The following is a 27856-nucleotide window of genomic DNA, read 5'->3' on the forward strand; positions in this document are numbered from 1 at the left end:
ACCTATAGTTTCTGGTGTCATCTGGGGACTCCTAGGCCTGTGTCACTAATGGGCAAAAATTTTGCAGCACAGAGAAATTAATTCAGGGGGCAGCCAGAGGGAGGAAAAGCTGGAGAAAGTTAATGCAAGGAGATTAAGGCACAGCTTAGTCCACTCCCTCCACAGAGCCAGAAACTCACCGACCCAGAGGGGTAATCCAGAGCAATGCTGCCAAACGTTGTAACTGAAAATATTTTTATTTGACATCAATAGTGAAGAAGGAACATTGGATTACACATCCCTTGATATATAAATGGTAAGAATGCAAAAGCAAAACCATCTGTAGGAAACCCAAAAGCAGTCCAGTATACAAGTAGCATCCTAGGGAAAAGCAGCATATCAGGACCCTCCCTCATGCTAACAAGCAGTCAGTCATTCCAAAGAATTCAAGCTTTAGCATTTCCTTTGAATTTGTTTCTGGGTTTCAACCCTCAGTTGCAATCAGTATCACTTCGAGTGTTTTTACCAGCAGGGGAGAGGAGAAAACACCACCCACCACAGGACAGTCTCAGAATTGCCTTTTGTACAACATAAGTGGTTGTAGATATGGCCCCTGAAAATCCCAGGGAGAGAAAGTTCATGGCCAGGTCGAGACAAGAGCATTTAATGATTTTGAGTGATACAGTTTACACAGAGACAATGAGATCTAGAAATCACAGATCGGCTCCAAAGGGCAACGTGAGCTATACGAGGCGGCTTCAGTTCTTTACATGGCTTGTGGCTTTAGCAGTGGAAGAGAAACTATGCAGCAGCTTCTTGCACTGCTAGTATCTCTCAAGTTTCCTGATTTTCCAGTTTCCATTTCTTCCCTCTTTCAAGACACATGTTGTAGAAACCGTTGATTGCAACAGCCAGAAACAAGCGCTCATCCCACCTCCATGACATTGAATAATTTCGGCATACAGCCAAACAATGAGTTGTTGCACTAACTTTTTTCTAACCGTCCAAGATTCTCACTGCAAGGAAAGCTGCCATTGTCTCCCCACCCGCCTGGCAGCAGACAGACACCACTACAGCTGAAGGTCCCAACTCTTTGACTTACAAAAGGCTCAGCACAAAATTGAGGTCCTCTCTGCAAAGGCATGGCATTTTCAAGTGCAGCCTTGATAAATTTTTGGTTACCTGTTGTTAGCTGTGGGAGTGAGGCCTCCTTCTAAGGCAACTTTGAAAAAATAATTTTAAAATAGTCCTCTCCTTTGTCTCTGCTACTGCTACAGACTACACCCATGCCAGTGTTTTACAAGGAGATGTCTGACCTGATTCCTGTAAAACACACCTTGTACTTCCTTGCATCTTTAAGACTTGGAGCCTGATCTGCCCTAAGGATTACCGTCTTGTATTTTTTTTTTTTTTTAATGCAATGATAAGCACAAAGGATAAGCTCTTAATCACAAGCCTCATTCCTTGCACTTTGCTCCTGCTCCATGCAAGCCTTTCTTTCCTCAGCTCCCACTATGACTGGGGCAGCAACTCCAGCCAGAAGAAGCTTTGAACCAAAGGAGTTGAAGAGTTCTCCAAAGTGAGACTGAAAAGGCATCTAGTAATTATTGTCTCTATGCATCCTGTGAGCCACTGCTGGCCTAAGAAAAAATGCACTGTTCCCTGGTCCCTGCAGGATCCCACCCCTGCAGTGCAAGGGTTCAGCAAAACCTTCAGATCTCAAAAAATTTAACAAAAAAATACAAACTAAACCAAAGAAAGAAAAGAAAAGAAAAAAAAAAAAGAGAGAGAGAGAGAGAGAGAAAAAAAAAGAAGAAAAAAAAAAGGCGGTGCTGAAGATGATCCCCAATACAAGTATCCCTGATTTTAACAACCTTCAGCACAGGCCAAGGAAGTGCAAATTGCTGTGGTCAGAGCTGGTGGCAAAGTACTCACCAGAAGGAATTCAGTTCTCAGTTCTAGCTAAGAGTTTTAAACCAGCTCCCTGGGTGTCAGCGCTTGAGGCTTTAATGCACGGTCAAGGGGAGGAAAAGCAGGGTCTGTACAGGTGGTGCCCTGGTGAGCTGACAGAAAATAGTACTGCAGAATGTGCATGCCCCTCAAGCCTGAGACAATCAGAAGGGAGGTTCCAGATGGAGGACACACATTGCAAACAGGCTTTAGGCAAAGAAAAATCATTTGGATGTCAGCCCTGCTGTGTATATCTCAGCACCGCAGGAGATTTAATAGACAAATACGCAGAGCAAACAAAATACATGGCTTATATATAATGACGCACATAAAAAGCCTACTAGTCTAAAGATAAAGGAGGCTTTGAATCACATCCTATTACACTGCACCCTATTTTAATCTGGTATTAAATATACTGCTTTTGATACACAAATTACTTTTAAAAGTTATTAAAATGTAACAGCAACAACATAATATAAGATTTCAAGTTTTAGGCACAACCTCACAAGAGAAAATTTTGGGGTTTGGAAGCTTCAGACAATGCTTAAATAGTGTGGTAATTTCCTACCACTGCTAATGAGTGTTGGCAAATTTTAAGGCCATAATTTATTTGTGCAATTAAATTAATCTTTATTTCATTAAAAAAACAACAACAGAAAAAGAAAAAAAACAAAAAAAAAAAAAAATAAAAAAAAACAAAAAAAAATAAAAAAAAAAAAATTAAATAAAAAAAAAAAAGAAAAAAATAAAAAAAAACAAAGGAAAAAAGAAAAAAAAAAAAAAAGAAAAAAACCCCACACCACCACCACAATCCCACCCCTCTCTGAACTCCTCCATCCCCCCCAAAAAAGCCCAGGTGGTGTTGTGCTGAAGCAAAAAATCTCTATCATATCCAGAAGTAAGGTTATCTGAAGGCAACAGTTTTTAGAGTCCATCTGTGTAGCTCCCACCCTATGCAGGAAGCTTACCCACAAATTCTGGCAAACTGTCTCAACTCGCTCAAAGCCTCCTTTGAGACTAAAAGAAATAATGACATTCATTGAATCCAGACTTGATTGTTCAACACCTGCTCTGCACATAGAGGAAATGTTTGTTTTGGTCACTATGAGAAAAAAGTTGTATTATGCTGTCTCTGTTAAAAAAAGTCTAATGCAAAGCGTAAACTTGAACAATTTTAGCAGCATAACAGTCCTTCATAAAATAAAATCTGGAACGAATTAAAAAGAATGCCTGCATACACCTTATTCAAAATACCAAATAGCATGTGCAGAAACTGTTGATACATCACAGTCATAATCAGAAAAATTTGAGTCCATCAATTAACTCAGCATTGGGAGTACTGCAGCAAATAGATCAGTTTCAACATTTTCTGGCAAAGTGACTATTTACAACTCCTATATACAGCTTCTGGACTTACAAAACAACGGAGAGCTAGAAAGTTGTGTGAAGTCAAGGTTGAAATTTTAAAATACATTTTAAAAAAAGCACTTGTCCAACCAATTTGGAGATACTTTGGCATGCCAAAAGAGGCCCTTTTTTTTGGTTCATTGCAACTCTTATAAAACCAGCACATGTAATGCATCAGCGTGGCCACATATCCTGGACAATACAGGCAAGTCTCTGTTGTGTCTCTGATGTTAGCTATTGGGGGAGCCAATATCCACTGTGATCTTTGTGTACAGAGGGAACTTGTCAGTTCTTAACACCTTGTAGGATAGCGTATTTAAGCCATCAGAATTCATTGTCTCCCGTGTGTGAGCAATTCGGTCAAACCTGCAGGAGAGGAAGGAAAAAAAGTGGGGGAGAGGGTGGAAACAACAAAGAAAGAAAGGAAAAAATGTTTAAACAATCTGATCTTTGCATGCCTCTCAGGCAGCATTGCAGGTGTTTCAAGAAAAACCTGAGTATCAGTGCCATAAACTCCCAGATTTGGACAGCCTGAGCAATGGGCCAATGCACCCCTTTGAGGTCAAGTTTTAGCTAGGAAGAAGCAGCCAAGCTTTTAAATCACACAGGTTCTTTTCCAGCTCTGCACTGGAGCAGGGATTTATACCCCAAAGACAAGTTGGGAACAACAGCTTGGAATCTAATTTTCTGCATTAAAAAAAAAAAAAAAAAAAAAAAAAAAAGGAGAGCCCTTAGTGCCATAGTGCAATGTATGTTGGGGAAGAATGTCTATAATCAGATAAAAACTGGCAAGGGGAAGGTGGCAGCTTATGGAGCAGGAGCAGAGAGCTCAGTCAGGGAGGAGATGGCTGCAGCCTTTTCACATTCTACTTCTGTGCCCTTGGCAAAGAGAAAGCCAAGCAGCCGGAAAAGCAAGGGCAGGAAGCACCCCTAAACCTGCTGTGGGACAGGGTGAGACACACCTCTCGGGGTTGGGTTCGTTCTTCCTGTCCCGGGAATGCCGGATCATTCTGCACTTCCCAATGACCGCATCCGGACGGGATATCCCCATGCCTTTAAACACCAGCCTGTAGAAAGCAAGTACATTAAACACCCAACGGATGTGGGATGCTTGGCCGCACCTTCCACAAATAACCACTGGTTTTACCTACTTTTTTTCTTTTTGAGGGGGTATGTTACCCATGCACTTCCAAGCTTGCCAACACAAGGAAGGAAAGCCGGAAACCAGTTCTTTCCCACACAGACACTTTTATCTATTGAGCAGAGACCTTTCCCTGCCAACACCAAGTTAATTCACCACACCCTCATTTACACCTCCATCTCCTCCAAACAACACCCAACGCCCACATTAACCGTGCTCCAGGCTGTAGACTCGAATTTGAGTGGGAGTCATCTAGTTTTTAACCCATCCGGATAGGAGCCAGAGGAGCACTTGATTTCTTGTGAAGTGAAAGCTGCAGTGCTGGGGGCAATCAAAGTGAATGGTGGTGAAGCAGCATAAAGGAGACACATGGTCAGAGTAACAGTGGCCCCAGCTGGGACCTACCAGGTGAGGGGCAGCCCATCTTTGCATGCTCTCTACAAAGCACCTGCAGAGCTTTTTCAAGGATAACAGTGATGAAAAAGTACTTGATTTCTTCTTTGCCACCCCCTTCTCACTTCTGTGTAGCATCTTCTGTTCCTCAAAACCTGAGTGCCCCAAAAAAGAAAGGACTGCCACCTTGCTCTGAATGCCCTACTGGAAAGCTGTCCCTCTTGCAGTTTTTTTAACAGAAGTGCAAAACCTCAGGAAGGTAGAATTTTTATTTGTATTTTTGGAACACCCTTGCCCAGAAGAGCTCAGAAACCCCAGAGAAAAGATCACAGAGTGGTTTTGTCACTGAGAAACATGAAGAAGGCTTCCAAATATGAGCCCCTCATGATGATTTCTCTCAGCGAATGCTGTGGATATGCAAAGCTGTAAGGTAGCATAACCCCATGTTCATCCTTTGCCCTGGTCTTCCCAGCCTGCTCTGTGAGAACACCTTCCTCCTCTCCTGCAGTTCTGAGCCCTGCTCAGCTTCCTTCCAGTCAAGCTCACATGGCTCACAGCATATACAGAGCTGCTTACAGCCTGACAAGCGGAACTCTCCTGGGAACAAAGCGACCTGTGACAAGGTTGCAGACCCAAACAAATCTTGGGATCCCAAACATTTTTTGGGATGCAAGGTGGGTCAAGGTCTCATCCACCTTCAGCTGCATGTCCTGAATCCCCTTCTTTGAGCCACTGCTGGGAGACCCAGAAGCACATTGCTCCAGCCAGTTCACTGGTGTCGATGCTGGTGAGGCTACAGGGAGAATGAGCAACGGCATGGGGAGGGAGCAGGGGTGTGACTTTTCCAACTGGACCCCCTCCCCACTGCACCTTGGGAGCTGAGAAATGGGGTGCCAGCACCCAGCAGGAACATGCTCCCGCTGAGCCAAGTAGGTTGCCCATGGACCACCTTCACCTCCTGCCTGGAGAGACCCGAAACCCACTGAGAGCAGCAGGCCTGTGTTCATCCCCTCCCTGGATGCACAGAGGGTGCCAAGCAGGAAGAATTATTTACCTGTTATAAATGTCATCATCTTCACCACCCCAGCCCCAGTAATTGTTCGGGAACCCATTGATCTTTGTGAACTGCTCTTTGCTCAGGGCGGACACGCCTCCAAAATACTGATTGTAAGGCAACCTGGAAGCAGAGAAATGAGCACATTAGAGAATAGGTGCTAGCCAAGGGACAGCCTGCCTGCCTGAAAAGGGCTTGCTGCTGCCCTTCACCCAGCCCACACAAAGCACCCACTGCAAGGCACCTTCCTGCCACAGGAAGCAGCCATGTGTTGTAGCACCCTGGACTCAGCTGAGAGAGAGGGAACTGGTGGGCTCAGTCCCAAATATGTCTGAGAAGTATTTTGCAACTGGAAGCAGCTGCAGCCTTTTACTAAGCAGTACACTGTCCTCAAAGGACAGGCTGAAATGCGTATCACCTCACCAAAGGTGACATGAATGCCACAGGAGTGGCAAGAGCTCAGATGTGCCACAGAGCCTTCTCCTCCTGCAACTCTACCGCTCACCTCCACACTCCTCAGTGCCCCAAAAGGAAACCTGCAGCCCAAAACTGAGCTGGCAGTGTGACATCGCATACAGAAAGCCAACCAGCTTCCACTTGAAAGGTTACAATTCACCAGGAGATTGGGATGGATGCTCAGACCCAGAGCATAAGGAGAGGGTCCACACAGGGATCACCAGGACCTAGTACAGACTTGTCTCTGCTTTAACAAGTAGAGGAATCCCCAGGGCTGTGCACTTCTGTTTTAAGTTTCACCTCAGTGCAAGAGGGAACTCAGCTGCGGCAGTGCCAGTGGCAGTCCTGCTCCAAGCAGGGCTTGGGTCTGGAGTGGAGACACGTAGGGACCCTGCCAACACCACCACCACTGCAATAGCTTTAGCACTGCTGGCCACCACAGGGTCATGGCCAGTCTTCACTTCATAGATGAGCTTTTGAACTCCTCCTTGGGGGCTTGGGACAGGAAAGAGAAAAAAAAAAAAAATCAGAAAGGAAAAGCAAGACACGTTTCTGTTGAGAACAGCTTGCTGAACCCAAATGTATGCTGCAAGAGATTTCGCTCTGTGCAGCTCTCATGTACCAGGCCAGGTCTCTCAGTGGCAGAAAACCAAACAGCCAAAAAAAATTTGTCTTGTTCTTAAAATAGTGTCTGATGCAGTCTTTTTAAAGCTGCACATAATTCTAACTGTGTGAGAATGTCTCACTTTTCAGACTGGGTGGAAACACTAGCTGTCTTCCAGCTTCCAGACTGAAACACAAGAAGGGATATATGGGCATCTGAAAAACGAAGGGTGCTCAGCTCTTCCTCACCCTATGTTTCACCTTCCAGAGACTGTGAATTTTAATAAACTGCTCAGCTGCATTTCTCCGCCTTCCTCCCCTGCAGCCACCCACTCCCTGCAGGGCCGAGCACGTTAAGACAGGCTTTTGGGAGAGATGCTTTCCCATGCTTTCGATGGTGGGCAGGGATGTGTAACACTGCGCCTGCCCTGCTAGGCTGGCAGTGGTATTAGGAAAAAGATGCCACTCCAAAAGGCGTCTCACCTAAATCCAAATTTATCCATGGATACAGAGAGGTGCCGTGGCTGGCTGTAACATTTGTAGGTGTTCCTGTCATCCATTGGAATGAGGTCTACATCACTAAACACAAAGCAATCATAGTCATACTCCTTCAAGGCCTCTGCAAATCCTATATTCAGCAGTTTAGCACGGTTAAATTCTTCTTCTCCATCCTAATTTAAAAACAAATAAAAACAGTTAAGTGACTTAAATTTTACCGTTGGTATCAGCAGTTTCTTACCTGTTGCCGGACGCCGGTGTTGCTGCAGAGGGCAGGCAGGCCCTGGTGGACTGAGCTCCAGCCCAAGCACTGCCCTTGCAGCACCCATGGCATGTCTGCAGCAGACCTCTGTGAGCCCAAATGCTGCCTGCAGGACAACGAGACCTGGGACAGCCACAAAACCCAGGGGCAGGAAAAAGAGCTGAGGAAAGGCTGGACCCAGCTCAGCTCCCATCTCTTGATGGGAGCCCCTAAGAGGGCAGGTTTGATACAATACTATGTCCCACTCCATGCACAGGCATTTAAGGATTGAATTTTCTTACACAGGGTAAGCAATGGGGCTTCCTGGAGCAGCAGCGAAAAGCAAAAAGAAGTGAGCTCCTCTAGAAAAAGGGACTCTTCCTACAGAAACACTGGCAGTGCTTTAGCTTACAGCACTGACAAGGACCATGGACCAAAACCTTGCTGTGGCCAGAATTTCAGCACCCTCCTTCTGAGCTCTGCCACAGCATGGCTGTGAGACTGTGGTGCCGTCACTGCTAAGGGATGTGTGATCACCTGACCTGATTTGCAAATCACGAGAAGGCACCAGGAGCCAAGGTCTGATGCTCTGCTGCTCACCTCTGCCCTCTGCAAAGCCCTGAGCAGCCATGAAGGCAGAGGAGCAGGATGCTCCCTGGGCCCTAGGAATTGTGTTCGGCACGTGGCTGTGACACACAGTCTTGGTTACTGCATGGCAGGCCAGCACAAGCCGCTTCCTGGAAGGGCTACAGCTCAAGAGATGGATGCTGCCACTGCTGCGGTGGCACGTCCCTTTCTTTGGTGCTCTTCTACCACTGTTCATCTGTCCTGGGGGCCTCGGTGGGAAAGTGAATCAGGGAGGCTCTCACCATGACAGGAAAGATTTGAAAAGAGCTGATGCTACCGCAGGGCATACTTCTCCCAGGGCAAGCACAGATAATTAAGGGACTGGTAGAGAGCAGGGCAGAAAAATCTCCACTTTCCTCCCCAAGCCATGAAGCACCTGAGGAGAACCTGTTCAGTCTTTTTCAGGCAAAAACATTTCAAAAGCACATGTGGATTTGAGCATGAGTACAGGCTTGCAAATTGAGTACTTTTGAAAAGCTAAAAGGTCATGCCCCAAACCCAAGAATACTGGTGGTTTGAGAGTAAGGTTTTCCAATTGAAGACCCCACTCTGCTGCAAGCAGCTTCAAACTCAAACCCTGTACAAGGGAACAGAGCAGGTAGAAAGAAACTCATAGGGCATGGCTCAAAGAGTCTGAAGATTTTTCTCAGCCTGGAAACCAAGACTGCCAAATCTATTCTACCTTTAGTCCTCCACACTCTCTGAGCACTGTCAAGACAAAGGACTCCCCGACTGTCCAAGCTGTCTCCCTACCCCACACTACCCACACCCCACGTGGGATGCAAATAAAGGATGGATAAAATAATGTGCCCAGGAAGCAGCAGCTCAAAACACCCTGTTCTCTGTAAAAGCTTTACTGGGTAATAAACAATCTTTTTGGTAACTGTTTAATCCAGACCGGTTAATAGATCTGCTGCTGTAGAGCCAATGCAGTTCTTGAAACAGCCCCAAGTATATTCTAAATGGAGGTTTTCAAATGCAAGTGTCAAACCAAAGTTTTCAAAAGCATTCCTCACCTGCCTTGGGCATAAATGACTTCACAGGGAGGAGTAAGCTGTTTTGGAAGAGGATCTGAGCAAATTCTCAGCATCCTCACCCAAACCAAAAGGGTTCACAAAATAGTAAGGTGGTGGGTGGACGATCACCATCATGCATAAAGCAAGAAAACTCGAGTGAACACTTGAATACAGAAAATGAAGGTGAGTGGAACAATGAGGCTGGGGAGACGAAGTGGCTGAGGCCATGAGACTGGAGGGGTTTTTTTCCCCAGCAAAGGGTGATGCCCAGCTCTAGCTGCCAGCACTCCTCAGCTCCCACAGCACCAAATCCAAACTGGGCTCCAAGGTTCTGAGGAGGACTCGTCCTGGTGCAAAGTGCAGTATGCTTACACCTCAAAGCAATTGCTTGGGCCAGTCTAGGAGAGTGGCCTAATTTCGTACCCTTTGGCTGCTCTTTCCCTAATGAAATTCAAGGCAAAGGGCACTTTCACACTGATTTTGTTACCAGCAGAGCATCAGCTGTAATTAACCAACAACTTCAGGTAGCCTCTACCTCTTCTGGGTGCCACACTGGGATTAAGAATGCTACAAGGAGCTGTGTTTTTAAACCTATCCCCAAAAAACCTCAAAGCACAGAGAGTTTTGCACCAAGCGCGTACATGTCCCTTCCTGCCACCTCACCCACAGGACCCTGGCAGAGCTCACAGTGGAGCCCTGTGCATGGAGAGGGACAGGACACAGGGCAAACACTTCACGTGGGCATTGCCACTCTCCTCCCAAATGGTCACCCAGCTTCACACTCCAGCATCCAAAAGACTAGGAAGAAGGGAATCACTACCTGTACGAGAAAACAAAGAACCCTCTTCAAGCCATTTTTTAGTAACTTTACAGAGAGCATGTAGCCCATGCAGCAAACTTTGCAAAGGCGTTATCAACTGTGACTGCTTTGAGTGCAGGAGGTTGGTTTTCTGTCCCAGAAGGGCTTTAACACAATGTATTGGAACAAAAAAAGACTGACAAGAGGTTTTGCATTTTGCAGCAGCTCTGTTTCTTTACCTAAGGCAATGCTGAAGCGCTGCTGTGCTTGCAGTATCTCAGATTCCAATCTCTCAAAACTCACATGCATGCTGCAGGCTGCCATCTTTGACCGATCCCCGACATTTTGGAAAAACAACCAAACAACAAACCAGAGCTGTGAAAACTTCCTTCCAGGTCAGCACAGAGCACAGTGCACAGTACCCACCAGTGACCCTTGAGAAAGTGGGTAAAGCACATCTGGAAAAACCTCCATCCCTCACCTCTGCCTGGTAGCTTATCATCCCATGAATGCTGTTACATGTCACAAAGAAATGGATTCGTTTGGACTTGCTTGGACAGAGGAGCATTATCCTGACGACCGAGGCAGTGCACAGAGGACTCCTAGTTTGACAGTGCAGTCAAGCTCTAGATATAGCTTCTATGCTTTCTTAGGCTTTCAGACAGAAAATACACAGTTCAAGCATATTTTTGCTATTTTCTTTTTCCAGACAATTTTTTTCCCAGTGTTCTCTCGTCCTGAAACTTAACCCACGTCTGAGTTCAGTGCTGGCACCCAGCACCTGCTTCTGGCTCCTAAATTAACTCTCTCTGTCACTCCCAGAACAAATTGCTGCCTCACCTCAGTTCTGCAAGGTCTGACACTGACTCCTGCTTGCGCCTGGAGGTGAATGATCAGCCTGAGCAGAACATCCAGGCTTTTTTGTTTCCCATCCCTTACCTCAGCTGAATCTGGTTTGTTCAGCCAGACCCGCCAAAGGAGGATTCATTTTTTTTTTTTTTTTACCATGCTAGACAGAAAAAAATTAAGGTTTTTGGAATCATTACTCAAACTAAAGGGGTTGCAACCCAGCAAGAAGCCACATGTCCTGACTTTGTTCTGCCTCCAACATCTACACAGGAGGCAGCTCTGTGATTCCTCCTGCAAACAGCGCAGATGAAATGTGGCTGCATCTCTTTCACTTGAATCCTACACTCATCAGATCTCAGGAAGGTAATGGTGAGGACGTATGTTTCTGGCCGAGAAGGAAAGAGCTATCACCTCCAGTGGGACCTTGCTAGCTAAGTCAGGGATACACTGAGATAACCTGAACTACACAGGCAATGTCCATGGGAAAGTTCTTTCTCCAGTGGACTTGACCAGGTAGAAACAAATTTCCAGAGCCATAGAGAGGTATCAGGAGATACTCTGGTGTTTCTCTGTCACAGGGTGTTTTGAGGCCGCAGCACAATTATGCTGGGCAGTGGGAGAGAACAGCCACAAGGGAAACCTGCCTCCCTTGCCACTGCAAGGGTGAGCAGGAGCTGAGCACAATTCCCTCCTTTGCCCACATACCTGATACCCCCTGCAAAGTAACACGAGTAAGAGTGATGCCACAACCACTCCACACTCACACACACACACCTCTCTGGAAAACTGCTACCAAGACACTGCAAGTAGCACCAGGGGCCAGTGGAAAATGGTTGGAAAACTGCCCAGTTTTAAGGAAATTGGCCAGGTCTTCCCTTCCCCAAACTTTAGTCTGGCTGCAAGGGCATTTGCATGGGCTGAAATGCAGTGAGAAGATTAATTTCTAGACCTGAGCATCTGTGTGGCAAAGGCTGCAGGTGCGGGAGAACACAGGGATAGCGGTGGGAGTGAGCACAGCTGAGGGAGACGCTGCACATTCGTCACCTGCGTGGCATCGATGGGTGCTGGGCACAGCATGCCCCGCCGCATGTTCTCACCTCAGATTTACCTGAAAAATCCTCCAGTGGCTATTAACACACACCGGGTGTGGGTTTTTCTAGGGGTGGAGCATCCAAGGTGAAACATAATACGTTATTTTCCACTGGCTCCTGTTACATGCCAGATATTTTACAAACATCATCCCCCTGACTTCAGCCAAGTCCTACTCAGAGGCATCCAGGCACCCAAGAACAGCATGGTGAAGACACAATGGACTCGTGACGGAAACACGTTGTGCTGAAGGGAAGAAGTTTGACATTACCAGTGCGGAAGTAGCAGGGCTCAGCGCTCCTCTTTCTTTCTATGAGATGTGGAGCACAGAAGAGCATGTAGGCAGCGTGTAAGGACCAGATTCACACAGTAATTCTCCTTGCTTCAGTGATTGCTTTGATATAGACAGGATTAACAAGTAAAGGTAATATTTCCCCACTAGAAGGAAAAATAAATTAAAAAAAAAAAAAAAAAAAAAAAAAGGGCAGATGCAAAGGGAAGGACAGACAAGAAAAAGAGAAAAGCAATTGTCAAGACAGCAGAGAAGTAAGACCATTTTCCTATTGTACTTCTGGAAGTATTAATACATTTTCTGCATCTCTCTCTATTCAGTGTTCCCACTCACCCTTGGGAGATGCATCCAGCGGGTTTACTACCACTGACCACTTCACTTCTTCTAGACACAGCCTACTAGAGGCATGCAGGAAGAGAACATTTATTTTACACATCAAGTAGTCTTACTTGCTAACCTGTATCTGCTGGATATGACCAGGGCATACATATCATGTGTACTGCATTTCACTCTCACTCAAACTATGCCCAAGAGATGCACCTGAGAAAAAGCATTTGCTTCAAAAACTTCTGTGAGCGTTAACCGTAAAGCACACAGCCCCAGTGCTGGAGAACAGGACCACAGAAGAGGAGTAGCCAGCAACACAGGGCAACGCAAGCCGGCACGTACCATCAGCAGCAGGGACTCCAACCAGGCTTCAGACACGGCCTGCCTTCAGGGACACCAGCACTGCTTTCCTCACCCTGGAGCACCACCGATGGGGAAACACCACCCCCAGCTGCACTGCCAGCTCTTCACAACGGAGGCGTTTGCTCTCCCACAAGCGACGCCCCAGACCGTGCGCAGGCAGCTCTCGCAGCTGGCGGGTGACTACGCCTGCTTGGGAAAGCAGGACCGCTGCTGGAAGCCACACCACGCTCTCGCTTCCGAGCCACGCTCAGCGCAGGGAGGCACCGTGCTGCCGCCGGTGCCACCCGCACCCCCCGACCGGCAGGGTCTGCAGCTCAGCCAGCCCCGTGGCACCAGCACCTGGCGTGGGGAAATAAATGCTGCACGTGCGAGGAAACGCAGCCCCAAGGAGGGCGGGCTGCGGCTGGCTCTGCACTGCCGCACCGCAGCGGCACCAGCTGCTCCTTGCACTGCGCAGGAAGGGTTTCCTTACAGGGCTCAGTTCTAGGACACAGCATGCCAGTCTGCACGCTGCAGAAATGCCTTTGTGTCCTCAGCAATGCGGCTGCCAGGCCACAGGCACAGTCAGATGCACACACCAAACCATCTTGGCCGCTGTGCTACTGCTAATTCCCCAGAAATCTCTTTTGTCCTGATCTCTGGCACCCTGGAAATGAGCAAAGTAAGAGAAATTGTAGTAATGGAGTATCAGTTTTCTCTCTCGGGATAAGTCTCCCCGCTACTTTCAAGTTGGTGACGAAATTCATCGCTTGGGTGACCATTTTAAATATTCATGGTGTTTGATATGCCCGAACACAGCAGCTGATCCAAGCAGAAGTTTAAGGAGTTAGTACTTAAAGAAACGTGTTATTTCATCTCAGTTCTTACTGAGCTGAGAAAACAGAATGAAGATACATACCCAAGAGAGAAACTGAAGTAGAATTGCCCAGAAGGTGGTCTCTGCTGGGGCCCTCAGAACTGCATCTGCCCTTTCACCCTGCAGCCTTTACAAATGCCTGCACATTTTAAGCCTTTCCAAAGGTGAACAACACTCACTTATTTAAACACCATTATGCTGTAAATTAAGACAGCTTGTCTTGAGTGAAATGCGCATTTTCGTGCCTTTCTTTTTTTAAAAGGCAGATTGAAGGCCACCAGATATCAAGCCCCAAAAACCAAAAACTCCAAGAACTTTCCCATGATTACTTGTTTCTTTTCTGTTCCGTTGAAGACAACTACTTACCTGCCCCACGGCCACAGCTTTGTTTCACCATCCCGACTTTGTGCACTAACATGAACAGTAGGCGCTTGATAAAGTGAAATCCTATGCACTTATGGCACATCTACTACCAAACTAGGCATTAATACCAACTTGCCACCTTAAAAATCTCTGCATGCCATTCCTGCAGCAGCTGGGAAAAAAATGACATTTGGAAAGAGATAATTAATTGGGTTGTGCTATTAGGAATTCTTTCCTCCTCACCAAGTGGTTTCTTTAAGCAGAAGCTCCTAAGAGTGAATTGTACATGAGCAGGAGTGGGTATCTCAGGTTTTTCCATCAAAAGCATTGAAGCAAAATTTTTTCTTCCTTTTTCTTTTTTTAAGCAACCTTATTCCTGCCTGCCAGCCTACTGCTTTTCAAAGTAAAGCAATCATTCCTCTATTTTAAGGGACACAGGCACTGTTGTGACAGCCATATCAAACCTTGTCTCCAGCATCTTACCTGGTTGATAACATATACTCCATAATCTAGTTGCTGTCTTTGGAGTATTGGGTGCAGGTAGTAGAGCCAGTACTTCAGGTGCTCCTCTCGGTTCCGGAATGGTATGATTATTGCTACTTTCTGAGTTGCTATACAGTCCTTCGGAGCAAAACGACCTCCTGCTTTGACCTCTGGGTTTATTCTTGCCACTTCTTCCAGATTTACAGGCTGGGAAAACTCCACACGTAGTGCACCAACTGGAAGAGACGCATAACACAAAGCAAATGAACACACACAGTCTCATTTTGCTGAGCATACATCCTTTTCACACATAAGGGCTTTGGTGTGGTGTTTAAGAAACAGAGCTTTTGGTCCCAACGCAATCCCATCAGTGCTTGGAAGTATTGAAGCTTGGACCATCCATACCCATGGCAACCTCACACCACCAAATCAGAGCAAACGCACAAACACTGTGGCCTCTGGGTATCAGAACCCAACGGAGTCACTGACACTGAGACCTGCAAATCCTCCAGTCTGTGTGGCCAACCAAGAGCTGTGCTCCCACTGCCACACGTGCCACAAAACTAGCCTGAAGTATTGCCCTCTGGGCTCTCACCCACCTCAGGCAGCCCATGAGTCAAGCACTTCAAAAATAATTCTGCTCTCCTATCGACAAAACCACCTACAGCTAGTCAAATTCAAAGTGAATAAAATCCCCTTTCTGTTGGGTTTTTCTTTTCCTTCGAGCTATTTTCAGTGTTCCATAGATATATCCCTTATTTATTAAAAGCTCTGTACTAGAAATGCTAAAAAACCCCATATCCAGATTTGCATTCAGGTTGGCAGTTCCTGCAGCTGGTTTCAAAAGAGGCAGATTTTGAAACCACGGAAACAATCTGTGTCAAAACCAGGTTAAAACTGAGAAGTCCAGGTGGAGTTCCAGAGAGAGCCCTCTCAAAACAGCCAGGCTGGCCCTTCTATTTGCTTCCAGCTGCTCCAGCACCAATGGAGAGACTCACCACAAATGCCCAAGGAAGGGCCTGTCCTGCTTCCAGCACCACCCAGTCAACAAACTGCACTTGGCACACACACTCACCTCCTGCTAAAGCCTCTGCAGCAGTGGGGGTGGGGATGTTGCTGAGGATCCCCTGCATAAGGCATAAAGCACCAACTATAAATACCAGTCTGGGGATCACCCCTTAAGGACCTGGGTGCAGTACTCTCCCCTAATCCTCCATTTGGGTGTGCTTGAGTGTCCTACCTCACAAATGCTACCACCTCACGTACCCCCGGGTCCCCAAGGGGGGATACATTGCCCTGGGGGAGCCCCTTGAGAAGGGGCACAAGTGACTTATGGTGCTCAAAAAGGCAGCACCCGTCACAATCAACCTCGTGCAGTCTACAACATATGACTACCAAAAAAAGCAGAAATAATGCTCCAGACTCATGGCTCATTCCCTGGTTATTTAGAAGAAGCAACTGTAGTTTGGTCATGCTGCTTCACTAACCTGTGCCCACTCACACTGGAGAGGACAAGGAGGAGACTGGCCAAGCTGGCAGAGGTGCTCAGTGGCATGCTCAGGAAAGCATTGCTGCATAGCACCTGCATAGTGGCAGGATGCAAAGGGATCTCCTCATCTCTGCATTTTGCACTGGTTAAATGGGAAATTTTCCCTCTTACAAGAGGAGAAGGCACTGATATTTCAGACTCCACGGCCACTGGGATCAGTCTGCCCATGCTCCCAGCACTCCAGTAATTCCCAGCTGCGCCGCTGACACATATGTCTGGTCCTGCACCCTCTCTGCCCCAGGGTACAAGCTGGGCCCTGTGGATGCCTGCCCTGCAGCTGCAGGGCCAGGGCTGAAGCCTCTCTGCTCTGAAATCTAAATGTGGCTCAGAAGGTGCTCTGCAGCAGGAGGAAGAGGCAAAAATTGGAGGAACTGTGGCAGGAAGGAACACGCAGTGGAATGACCAGGACTGTGGGCTGAGTGGTGACAGGATCAGGGGCAGGCACAGCTACCCTCCTGCCTGTTGGACAGGCATCATATCAATGAGGCCAGAGGTGGCAGGAGGGGGAGACAGTACATCATCTCCTCAGAATTTGGGGACTGCTTCCACACCATGGTAGAGGGCCTTTTCCCAGAACAGCCTCTGGCCCCAACCCACTTGTGTGCCCACTTCCCCCAGCCGTCCCTGTGCCCATCAGTGTCACCTCCATTAGGAGACTGGCACTCAGAGTTAGGACGATGCTACACTTCGGTGGTTTTAAAACAGCAGAGGCCATTGCACTGGGCGTGGTTCACCAAACCGGTCACAGCCAGGATTATGCTGGGCACCTGTGCCCAGGGACTTTATTTTCCTATCCCTCTGGCACCTAGTTGCCAGCGGCAGGACCCAGTGGGATGGTGCAGGAAGCAGAGGGGCAGAAGCAAGACATCCCCTGTTGGGGCCCTGTCAGCCTAGTCCATTGCCGGGCACTGGGTATGGCTGCTGTCCCATCAAACAAGCCCCTTCCTATTGGGACGAGCTGGGCTCTGTGTTGCCAGTTACTGGACTCTTCTCCCAGTTGCTGCTCCCAAGAAGCAACTGCAAGCCCCATCAGACTGGAGAATGCTTTCTCATTTAACAAACAAAGATTCTTTTAATGCCTCAAACCCACTCCGAGTAAGGCGGGAGGAAATGAAAGTCTGCCATTTAGGTGAACCTGCAGAGGAAATCTCCCACTGGTGACTTGTGAGCTCCAACTGGGCCAGGACAGCCACAAGCAGTTGGAACTGCAAACAGCATTTTGCTGGCTGGCATCCAGCAGCCCCCCAAGGCGAAACATAGACCACTCATCCTGCCAGCACTCACTCTTGTTTGCCTTATGGAGATTGGAACATTGGCAAGAAAAAGATGGGAGCAGGAAACATATTAATTGTAAAAAACAGCTGCAGAAGGCAGAGATTTAACAGTTTCATAGTCTTGAAGGGCATTGGTAAGAAATGAGCTCTACTGCTCCAACCTCCTGCTTAATGAATCAGTTTTAAGAGCAGCACACCTTCTCACAAATACTGCCCTAAGGGATGCAGCCAACATGTAGGTCACTGAGAAGTCCCTAGGCACCAGTGCCGTCCAAGTGTGGCATGGCAGCCGCTTCTGAGACAGGCTGGACGCAAATCACTCAGTTAATACATTCACCAAATACAAAACCAGAAAAAAAGCTGAATAGGCTGTTTTGAAATACCGAATGACTAAAACAAACTCAACTTTGTAAAGCCACGTGGCTGACAGAAAGCAGCAGCAACACACCACCCACTGCAAACTGACACTTTCAGTTCACTTCCCAAGCATGACAAGGCTAAAGACAAATCCACAAACACACAGGCTTTCCAACAGGTTAAGAGAGTTACAGTTCCAGCTACTAATTTTAAATAATTTCCACTGAAATTTGATTACTGGATAGCAAGCAGCCCTAAGGCTGTTGTTTCCCAAGGATGCTGACTCAGGATGTAACCTGCAATGCCAAGAAAATGCGCAAAGTCACGTTTTTGACAGGCAGGACAGCAAGGGCTGTCAAAACTGTGTTCCTGTCTATGTTTACTAAGTAAACTTTCCAGCTCGATTCACTCCATCTGAATCTTTTCTGATTGGGTTCAAGCTGACTGCCTGACATAGGATTCACCGTATATGGAGTTCTAAAAACAGACAGTCCTGACAATACTGTGTGGACTTGCAACTCTGGTCACCCATGCAGTCCCAGCATCTGTAGGCAGATGTCTGTTGGGTTCAGCATCACAGAGCTCCAACAGGCAGCTTCATGAGCCTTCACTGTGTATTTTTAGCAAAAAGAAAACCTCGAAAACATAATGAGCAACTGCAGGAAGCTTGCAAAAGAATACAAAAGCACAGCATCACACCAAAACATTTCAGAGTTTGTAAAATGAGGCTTTAGCTGGCAGCAGCAGGGTAAGAGAAAGATACACCAAAAAAAGCCAACCCACTCCTGCTCCTCACCCTGACCCTCAGAAGCATTTCTGCTCACAGGGAAGGTGCACAGGAAAAGCCAGGGGCCATCATGCTACTCATAAACAGGAAGCAGCTTCTCATACAAAGCAAAAAGTGAGGCTTGCAAAAAGCCAGAGGCAGCGCAGTGCTGGAGCCCCAGAAGCCTGTCCCACAGTGCCAGCAATTTTCCCATCCCCACTTCCCAATGGCTGTGCTTGCCACCACATCTAAACCTCCCGTCATCTGAGGCTGGCAGCACACAGCCTTCCTGGCACTCATCCAAATGAGAGAACCCTCACACAAGCAGCCCAGAATCCACTCAGCCTGATGCTATAAATATGGAGACTGCTATAGCCTCCCCAGACCTAAGGGAGTGGTCTAGGGGAAGTTCTAAGGAACATTTTCCCAGTACAAGAAGTGTTGAAAAAACTCAGGCAGCAATGCTTTGCAGAGCCAGAAGTGCTCTTGTGCATCCCTGCAGGGGCTGCAAACAGGACAACACCACACTCCATCCAAGAAGGGGAGAGCAGGTGATACAACACGGGGCTGCTGCCACGAAGGGCAGCCCTGGGGGGCTCAGACAGGACAGACTAGGGGAACTCTATTCTTCAGGAGGGCAGTGCAGCCCCAGGAGAAGGAAATAGGAGGAAGGGAAACTGGTCTCTTGGACAGGCTTGAAGAGTGATCCAGCTGCCTGAATCACCCTCCTAAGAGCTTCACTGGGAAAACAAACAAAATCCACCTGCACACTTTAAGCAAGGCATCAATCTCAGACATTTAATTTAATGAAAATGAAAGCAAAACCAGGCAGCGGCAGTTGGAAAAAGGCTCTCTCCAAACAGAGCCAAAAAGAACATTTCCATCACCCTGGCTGAGAGCTGGGCGCTGCTCTCCATCCACTGAGCCGTGTGCACACCCACACTGCCACACTCAGACAATCCTCATCCGAAAGAAAAGAGAAGCAGAGCTCACAAGAGAGGAAAAAAAAACCAAACAACCTTCTCTTTGCAGGGGCCCAACAGAAAAGGGAAGGAAGGGCCCATCAACCACACCAAGCCTGCCTTGGCTGGGAAAAACAATATCAGCTCCACCCCAGACAGTGCAAGAGCAAGCTCCCCCACCCCAGGCTGTGAAGCAGGGCTGGACCCCAGCCCCACATGGCAGCTCCAAGGCAGGCAGGTAGCTGCATCTCACAGTTCAGCAAAGCAGTTATTTCCTCATAAGGTCATTAAAAAAATTCCCATCAGCTAAACTTGAGAGCTGTGCCAGCAGTTTTTCAGATGGCACCAGACAGACACAAATTGTGGCTCAGGCCCATGATGGGGGGACAGGGCAGCTCCCCATGCCCCTGGCCCATTTGGGTGACCCACCAGCCATGTCCTGGCATGCAACCCACGGGTCAAAGTAGATAACTGTTTGGCAGCCACAGCCTCTTGCTGCCTGCAGGCATTGCTCCCCACGGAGACTTTAAGGAAAAAAATTCCTTGGGTCTTTCTAGAACTATCCTAGTCACACACACACACAAAACCAAAACAAAACAAAACAATTACCTCCCCAGGGCTGGGATACATTTCGTTTGGCCGATCTACACTTGTGAAGTTGCAACCCCCTACAGATGTTAGCTATGCCAAGGCAAGGGAAACCTGCTACATGGGCTCATCTCCTGTCCTGGGCAGGCTTGCACGTAGTCTGGCATCTGCAACTGCGGACCCTAAAGGGAAACAGGCTGAAAAAAAATGACGATGCATTACATGTGCTGGCAACATTGGGTCTGCCTGGTTAACTCAGCAACTACAGCCAGAGAAAAAAAAAATTCTTTACCCAATCCCCAGCACTGACACTAGCATGTGGCATCTTTAGAAGAAGAAAAAAAAAAAGAAGGAAAAAAAAAAGAGACAGTCTTGATGGAAGGTACTTCTGGGAGAGAAGCTAAGTCCTCCTTGGTGGCTCAAATCCAGTGCATGCTCACTGAGGCGGCTTTGAACTATCTTCCTTTGAGCCAGGCAATCTGCATGTTATTAGCTCTTCCCACCCACCGCAATATTAATTTCCAGGCTCTCTAACAGCAAACTACAAACAAACAAACAGAATCAGGATCAGAAAAAGGCTGAGCAGCCGTCAGCCAGAAACCCCCCACTATGCAGCAGGATGGGATGTGTGAACAGGAGCCCTCCCAGGCCGAGTGGAATCTCAGGCACGTCTCTGCCAGTGGCAGCCCCAAATCACAAGGCAATTCCCCCCAGCCCCTCTCCCATGCCCCATCCCATCCTGCCTGTAGCCTGTGATTCCAGCACTGCACTGGGGCTGGGGTGCTCTTCCCAGATAGGTGGGGGAGCCCTGGGTGCCACATGGGGTGGAGGTGTGTTTGTGTGGCTGAAACTCTGCCAGGGCTTGTGCACCCCAAAAGCATGCATTGCTGCTGGCGTCGGGGAGCGCAGGAGGCAGAAGGAGGGCACTGCACACCTGAAGAGATGGCTGCTGCTTCATGCACGGCCTTGGAGCACGCAGGTTTGTGGAAACCCATCCCGTAAGGCCTTTACAGGGCCAGTTCCACATTCAGCAGGACAGGTTTGCAGGTAATTTGTCTCTTTGCTCTCAAAGCAAGTCCAGTGACACCCCAGCCAGGGGAGGTAACAAAAGCAATTCTCTTTGACAAACATCTGCAGAGGCCTGGGGACTCTGCCCCAAGCTCCCTGCAGTTCAGCAGCAGTTGGAAGCCCACTGGAAAGGCTATTTACCATGCCCCTGGCCATGGCCACTGCTCAGTGAAATTAGTATCTGCACTGCAAATGAAATCATACCTGGCTCAACAGGCACCTGTCCTTGCAGGCAGGGGCTCAACAAAAGAAAATACTGATCCAGTGGGGACAGGCTGAGCAGCAAGACCTTATCCAAGAGAAAGAGGAGCAAGCTGAACATTGGCACTGCTCCATCCACGTGCCCCAACACCCCCAAACACCCCAAATCTTTGGCCCCATCACTGCAGTATTGCTGTGGACTGGCTGGTTTTATCCCCAAAACCAAAGCCCCCCTCTGCTCTGCAGAAAAGGGTGTGCAGGAGGAAGCAGAGCAGCGGCTGCAGGACACTGGCTGGAGAGTAGTGTAGTGTCTACTGGTGAGGGAAGGATGCGAGCAGTGGAACCCAGCACCCCCTGCTTGCTCGTGAGGCCATCAGACCTAGAGCACCTCCCTACTGAGGACTGTGAACCCCCAGCATGCTGCCCTTTGGAGTGGGGATGGCCTCAAGACAGGGCCAACATTCCCTATCTGCTGAATGTAGTCAGACTAAGATGCCCCACACCACAGGAGGAAAGTAAAAGAGCTTAACTGAATTCTGCATCCAAGAGCAGTTTTGGAAGCTGCAAGTTATCAGTCTCTTTCGAAACACAAACTTGGCCCAAATTCCAAAGAAACTAGCTATTGCTTCAGATCAATGCTGGCAGAGGAACAAGCCCGTTATAAAACACTACATGCACGAGACAGAAAACTTTCCTTTTCTCCTCTGTCTGTTGTGCTTTGTCCCTGAAACAGCTGCTCTCCAGCACAGCAGGGTACCTTTCCAAGTTACTTTGCGAGCCTAATTAACACTCCTTGACCTCCACTTTGACCAGATAAGAGGATGCTAGTGATATTCTCCTCACAGAAGCTGCTCCCTGCCTGCCAAGAAAGCCTGTGCTTCAGAAGTACGATGTGTTCCCCACCACACAGATAGATAGCTGTGGAGTTGTCGGTCGTGCTGCCAGGATCGCACATCTGCTCCCTGCCAAACATCTTAAGCATACTCTTTGGAGAAGTTTAACAGTTTCTCAAACCCTCTTTTGAAGCCAAGAAAGCTTAAATTTGAGCAAACTGGATTCACGTGTTATCTCCCCCTCCCCCTGCACTCTTCATGCTCTTCTCTGAATTTCTATTTTACTTTTTCAAAAGAAGGCAGTAGGGGGACACAGCACAACCCCAGCTTGTGTCTGTAGGCAAAGCAATGCCTCCATTACACAGGCAAGCAGGAAGGAGCAGAGACTGGCTATATGAAAAAAAGGTTAAAAAAAAGGCAGGTCCAGATGAGAGAGGAAAGGGATATGCTCCACATAAAGCAAATGTCTTATCCACTGCCTGGTACGGCAAGTGACCTCACAGATTCAGAGGCCTCCAATTCCTGGGGTAGAAACTCCCCACAGCAAGATGAGAGCCTATGAGTGCAGGTGGGCAGTGTGACAGGGTGACCGGATCCCAGGCACACCAAACCTACCAAATCCCTCCAGCACTGTCAGCACTAGAAGTCTTCCTAAAAAATGGTGGGTTTAGCACCTCTTAGGTTTTCACCCTCTTGCCCCAATTTTGTCCTGATAGGATTCTGCCAGTAGTAAAACATCTACCCCTGCCCACGCAATGCCCACATATACAGGGCCTCCAACTGCATTATTTATGAATTCAATCTCAGGCAGCAAATAACTTCTAAACACTTCTGTAATGCAGAAGCATCACTGCTGATTTTACAGGCTACCTCAAAGCATCAGAAAACCCTCATCACTTATCTTCAGCACCAACAGTTTAGAGCACCTACTTATACTGACTATACAGGCATCAGAAGCACTGCATTGAATGGACTGTGTAATAGGTCATCTCCTCCCTGAGTGACAGCCCTCCAAAGGGCAGCTTTCAATCCTTGAAAGGATTGAAATCCTTGTTTTTCAATCCTTGTTTTTTTAAAACATGCCTCACTAACATGGAAGTGGGAAGCACCAGTTTAAATCCAGAACTCTGACATTCTGGACAAACAGGTCTTTCCCTTGTATGCCCAAGATCCCCAAACAGAAGGACTTGGGGTGCTGGCTGACAAGAAGATGGACATGACCCAGCCATGAGCACTCCCAGCCCAGAGAGCCAAACATGTCCTGGGCTGCATCCAGAGCAGCGTGGGCAGCAGGGGAGGGAGGGGAGTCTGCCCCTCTGCTCTGCTCTGCTCTGCTCCGGTGAGAGAGACCCCACCTGGAGCCCTGCCTGCAGCTCTGGGTGCCAGCACAGGAAGGACATGGAACTGCTGGAGTGAGTCCAGAGGAGGGACACCAAGATGATCAGAGGGATGGAGCATTTTCCCTATGAAGGCAGGCTGAGGGAGTTGGGACTGCTCAGCTTGGAGATGACAAGGCTCTAGGGAGAAAACAAAAAAGCTGGAGAGGGACTTTTGACAAGATAGTGACAGGACAAGGGGAAATGGCTTTTAAGTGCAGCAGGTTTAGATTAGATGTTAAGAAAAAAATTCTTTACAGTGAGTGGTGAGGTACTGGAACACATTGCCCATGGTAGTTTTGGATGCTGAACAAACACTTCCCATTCCTGGAAGTGTTTGTTCAGGGATGGGGGCTCTGAACAACCTGGTTTAGGTAAAGGTGTGCATGCCCACACCAGGGAGCTGGGATTAAATGATCTTTAATGTCCCTTCCAACCCAATACATTCTATGGTACCCCAAGAAACAGACATTTTTAAACCCTAGAGAAAATAAGTACATCTCTAGTGGTTTGTCCTTTGGACAGTTCACAGATTCATACATTAACCTACATTTTTGTTTGTCAATACCCATTTTTTAAACTAGTGTATGGGGTTATCAGTTATCTAATCTTCTGTCTGGGTACAAAAAGCTGCAATATTTAGCACACTTGGGTGAACTTTCCTAGAAGATGTTTATGGCAAAAAGGGCAAAAGCACATCTTTTATGTTTGCCATCCTAGCCACACTTGGTGTCTAAATGGGAGTTAGAATTGGCTAAGGAGACAGCTGTACTCTAAAATAACCTCCATAAACACATACACTCAGCTGGGCAGGACTTGAAAATGACATCCCTGAAATACAGATAAGTCTGTCTATGAAACCATGCTTTGCAGGCTTCTGGCTGCTTTAAAATGAGCTCTTTTGGAAAGGGATCTTTCAGCCAAAGAATCTGACCCCTTGTGCGCACCCGCCTTAAACCGGCAGGCATGCAAGTACCCCAACACCAAAATACAAAAATCACATGGAAATGGTAGAAGAAACACATTTGATTGTTTTGAAAGTGCTTAGGCCAACACACATACTACTTCTAGAGAGCAATCTTTTCTTGAATAAATTTAAAAAAAAAACCACAAAAAAACCCCCACCACGATGTTGTTTTGCATCTCCTAAAGAACGTAATAATTTGAGGAATGGACACCTGCAGGAAATACCTGGATTTACTTGCTTTTGGGCTTCTCAGAGAAACCAGAATTTCTCGGAATTCTTGAAACTTTATTGCAGCAAGCAGGCTCTGCTTCCTGATACCTCATTTAAGATACTCATTGGCATGCAGCTCTAAACTGCAGCATAAATCCAAAATGCTTGTATTACCTTGTATTAGAGAATCTCATAGCTTTTAAGGACTTTTAGCTTAAAGCTGAATTATAGTATTACCCCAGTCCTGATTTATTCTTTTACATGATAAATAATAGCAAGTGAAGCATAAAAGCACATTTAAAATTTGGCAGCTTCTTATAAGAGATTAAACCTCATTCAGCTAATGCATTTGTTGCAGAGCCAGACAGCAGGGATTGTAAACTACTCTCTAAAGACTGCTAGGAAGAAAACAGTGGGCCTCTGAAATGAGTACCTGGCCATTTTACCATTCAGAAAGCCTGAGCAGTTCACACATATCCTGTGTGAGTCATCACATGCTTCCCAACAACCATGGGGGAGGGGTAAGCAGGAAATTTAAAAAATCAGAATAATATATGTCACAATAAATGTTGGTTTATTGGGGAAATGGAGTTATTGGAACTACCTGTTCCATTCAGAGCACTTCCTTATAGCTTTGGGAATACAGGAATCACAGGATAGTTCCTGGTTTTTATGTTCACATTGATAAGTGAGTATTGAGCTAAAAAAGGAGTATTTCTGAGTTCTGGGTGGGGAAATTACATGTCGAAAATGCCCAAGTGCACACCCTCAATGCCTCACGGAGGAAGATGCCTTAGAGATACATGAGATGCTGATCAGGCCAGACTCAGCTCTGACCACCATGTGAGGCATTGTTTAACAAATGCTGTTTGCTACCAAAATCTGAAAAGAACAGAGAGAGGGAAAAAAAAAAAAAAAAAAAAAAGAACAAACAGTTTTGCACCTACATGCTGGCTATAAATCTTGATGCTGTGACAGTGCCAGGCTGCATGTGACTGCACCACCCCACAAGTACTGGAGGTAACACAGCTAGAAAACATTTACCTACTGTATTGTAAATAAAGAGCTACTTCTTCCACGGCCCTGTAGCTCTCTCGATTACCTGTAACCACTGCCATATGGCCTTTGGCAGATTCAGTGAACTGCACTGAAGATGCTGCAAAGATGATTTAGAACATCTTAAATGATCCTTCAGCAACTAACTCCAGTAACGCTTTGAATCTTGGGGTCAGTAAGAGCATTTCTCTAAACTTTGAGCATTTCCAAAGCACATGACTCACTCCTGACAGGATAAGACTAAGTGGAGACCATTCAAAGCAAATCCAGATTCATAAAGGGTTCCCACATCCACTTGGAGGACAGGCTTGCGCAGCCACTTTAAACGTAAGTGACATAGAGGAAAAATGTGAAAGATACGAATCAAAAAAGACAACAAAAAAACACAGGACAGTTTCTTTTAGTGACCTCAAAACCACCTTCCTAAAATAACAAACCAGTCATTTGTAATTCAGATGCATTGATCCACAAACAGCTGACCAGCAAGCACCAAGAGAAAGGACGAAATTTTTTTGTCAGTTTTGTAAACTGAAAACCACAGGTAGCTTCTCTGAAGTCTCTTCCTCTGTTGTGATCTCAGGTAACACAGAGGTACCCATGCTAAAATGGCTCACCTGATGGATGAGGGAGACTACCCCCAGGCTCAGGGGCACAAGGTGTGTTCAGGCTACTGTCAACTGGAATGCAAGCAGGTGATGGTAACAACCCTGTCTACAGCGCAGGAGTGTCTGTTCAAGGAGCAGCAGTCACAAGCAGCAAGTTGGGTGGGAAAGCCTTTTAAAGGGACCAAAAAATCTGAAATTGCCCTTGTCCCCAACTCTGCCTTGTGACAAAGCCAGCAGATCAGAACAGGTCCAGGTCATCGTGTAGTAAAAATGAGACTACCAGCAGACTGTAAATCCACCATGATCGTGCCAGCATGCCAGCACCCAAGCGGTCGTGGAAAAGGCATATGGGGAGCACAGTTCCAGTGCAGATAAAACACACGTCAGGCTGCCACGTATCACGGTACTATATCACACGACCAAGTATGTCCAGTGGAAAGCGCCGCTGGGATCCATAACAGCTGTACTCAAGACCCTGTCTCAAAACCAGTTTTAAACCCGTGCCCCTCATTCAACAGGTCCGCAGACACAGAAAGGCTGAGAAAGGCTGCTTTTTGCACGGCGCAAAAAGCCCTCCTGAGCCTTCCTGTGGCATTGCGCAAGAGCAGCATTTTGGGTAGAGTTCCCAGAGGAAATTACCCAACCTCGAGGACAACCAGAAAGAAACCTAGTCGGGCGGGGTGGGAGCGCTTCCCGACGGCCAAGGGGCTCCGCTCGCCGCTGCAGCGCCCGCGGCAGCATCCGCGCCGCGCTCCCTAGCGCGCCGGCTCCCCGGGGATTCTCCCACAACCCCCCTCCGCCGGCGGCACACGCCGGGGCAGCCGCGCCGCTGTCACTCCGCGGGGAGAGGCTCCCGGGGGCGCACCGGGACCCGGCGGCGGCCGCCCACGCCTCCTCCCCCGCGGCCCGGGCGGCGCCGGGCACCCGCGGGCGGCGGAGCCCCTGCCCGTCTCCCCGAAACCCTGTCGGGACGGCACTCACCGAGCAGCGGGGAGGGCTCGGGGCAGGGGCCCGGCGGCGGCGGCGCCTCGGCGGGCGGGAACCGGGCCCGGGCGGCGGGAGGCGACGGGCGGGAGAGCGGCAGCGAGAGGTTGGCGGGCGGCGGGCGGCGCGGCGGCGGCTCGGGGCCGCCCGGCGGCCCCAGGGCGCTGCCTGCCAGGTAGTAGAGCAACGTGGCCGAGAGGTGGAGGGCACAGAAGGCGACGAGGAGGCGGCAGGCCCGCTGCAGGGAGGTGCCGGGCAGCGACGGCTCCTTCAT

At 48.0% G+C, this 27856-nt stretch overlaps 1 protein-coding gene across 1 annotated transcript; it reads right to left on the reverse strand.

Moving 5' to 3' along the window:
• Window positions 1-3410: 3410 nt before the first annotated feature.
• Window positions 3411-27856, reverse strand: B4GALT1 (beta-1,4-galactosyltransferase 1). Its single transcript, XM_040090134.1, has 6 exons — window positions 27580-27856; window positions 14787-15022; window positions 7467-7654; window positions 5925-6047; window positions 4299-4403; window positions 3411-3702 (listed from the first exon to the last, which is right to left on the reverse strand). The coding sequence occupies exons 1-6, from the start codon at window positions 27854-27856 to the stop codon at window positions 3567-3569; spliced, it is 1065 nt and encodes a 354-aa protein (XP_039946068.1). The 3' UTR covers window positions 3411-3566.

The sequence above is a fragment of the Hirundo rustica genome, chromosome Z, assembly GCF_015227805.2.
Source record: "Hirundo rustica isolate bHirRus1 chromosome Z, bHirRus1.pri.v3, whole genome shotgun sequence".
NCBI classification, from domain to species: Eukaryota; Metazoa; Chordata; class Aves; order Passeriformes; family Hirundinidae; genus Hirundo; species Hirundo rustica.

What these genes read in the sequence shown, in the direction of transcription:
- B4GALT1 (XM_040090134.1), bottom strand. Translation starts at nt 27,856, where the DNA reads ATGAAGGAGCCGTCGCTGCCCGGCACCTCCCTGCAGCGGGCCTGCCGC. An exon ending in GAGTATATGTTATCAACCAG is followed by an intron (nt 7,655 to 14,786) that starts GTAAGATGCTGG and finishes TTTTTAAATTAG; the next exon opens with GATGGAGAAGAAGAATTTAA. An exon ending in GATGATGACATTTATAACAG is followed by an intron (nt 4,404 to 5,924) that starts GTAAATAATTCT and finishes TGCTTTCTACAG; the next exon opens with GCTGGTGTTTAAAGGCATGG.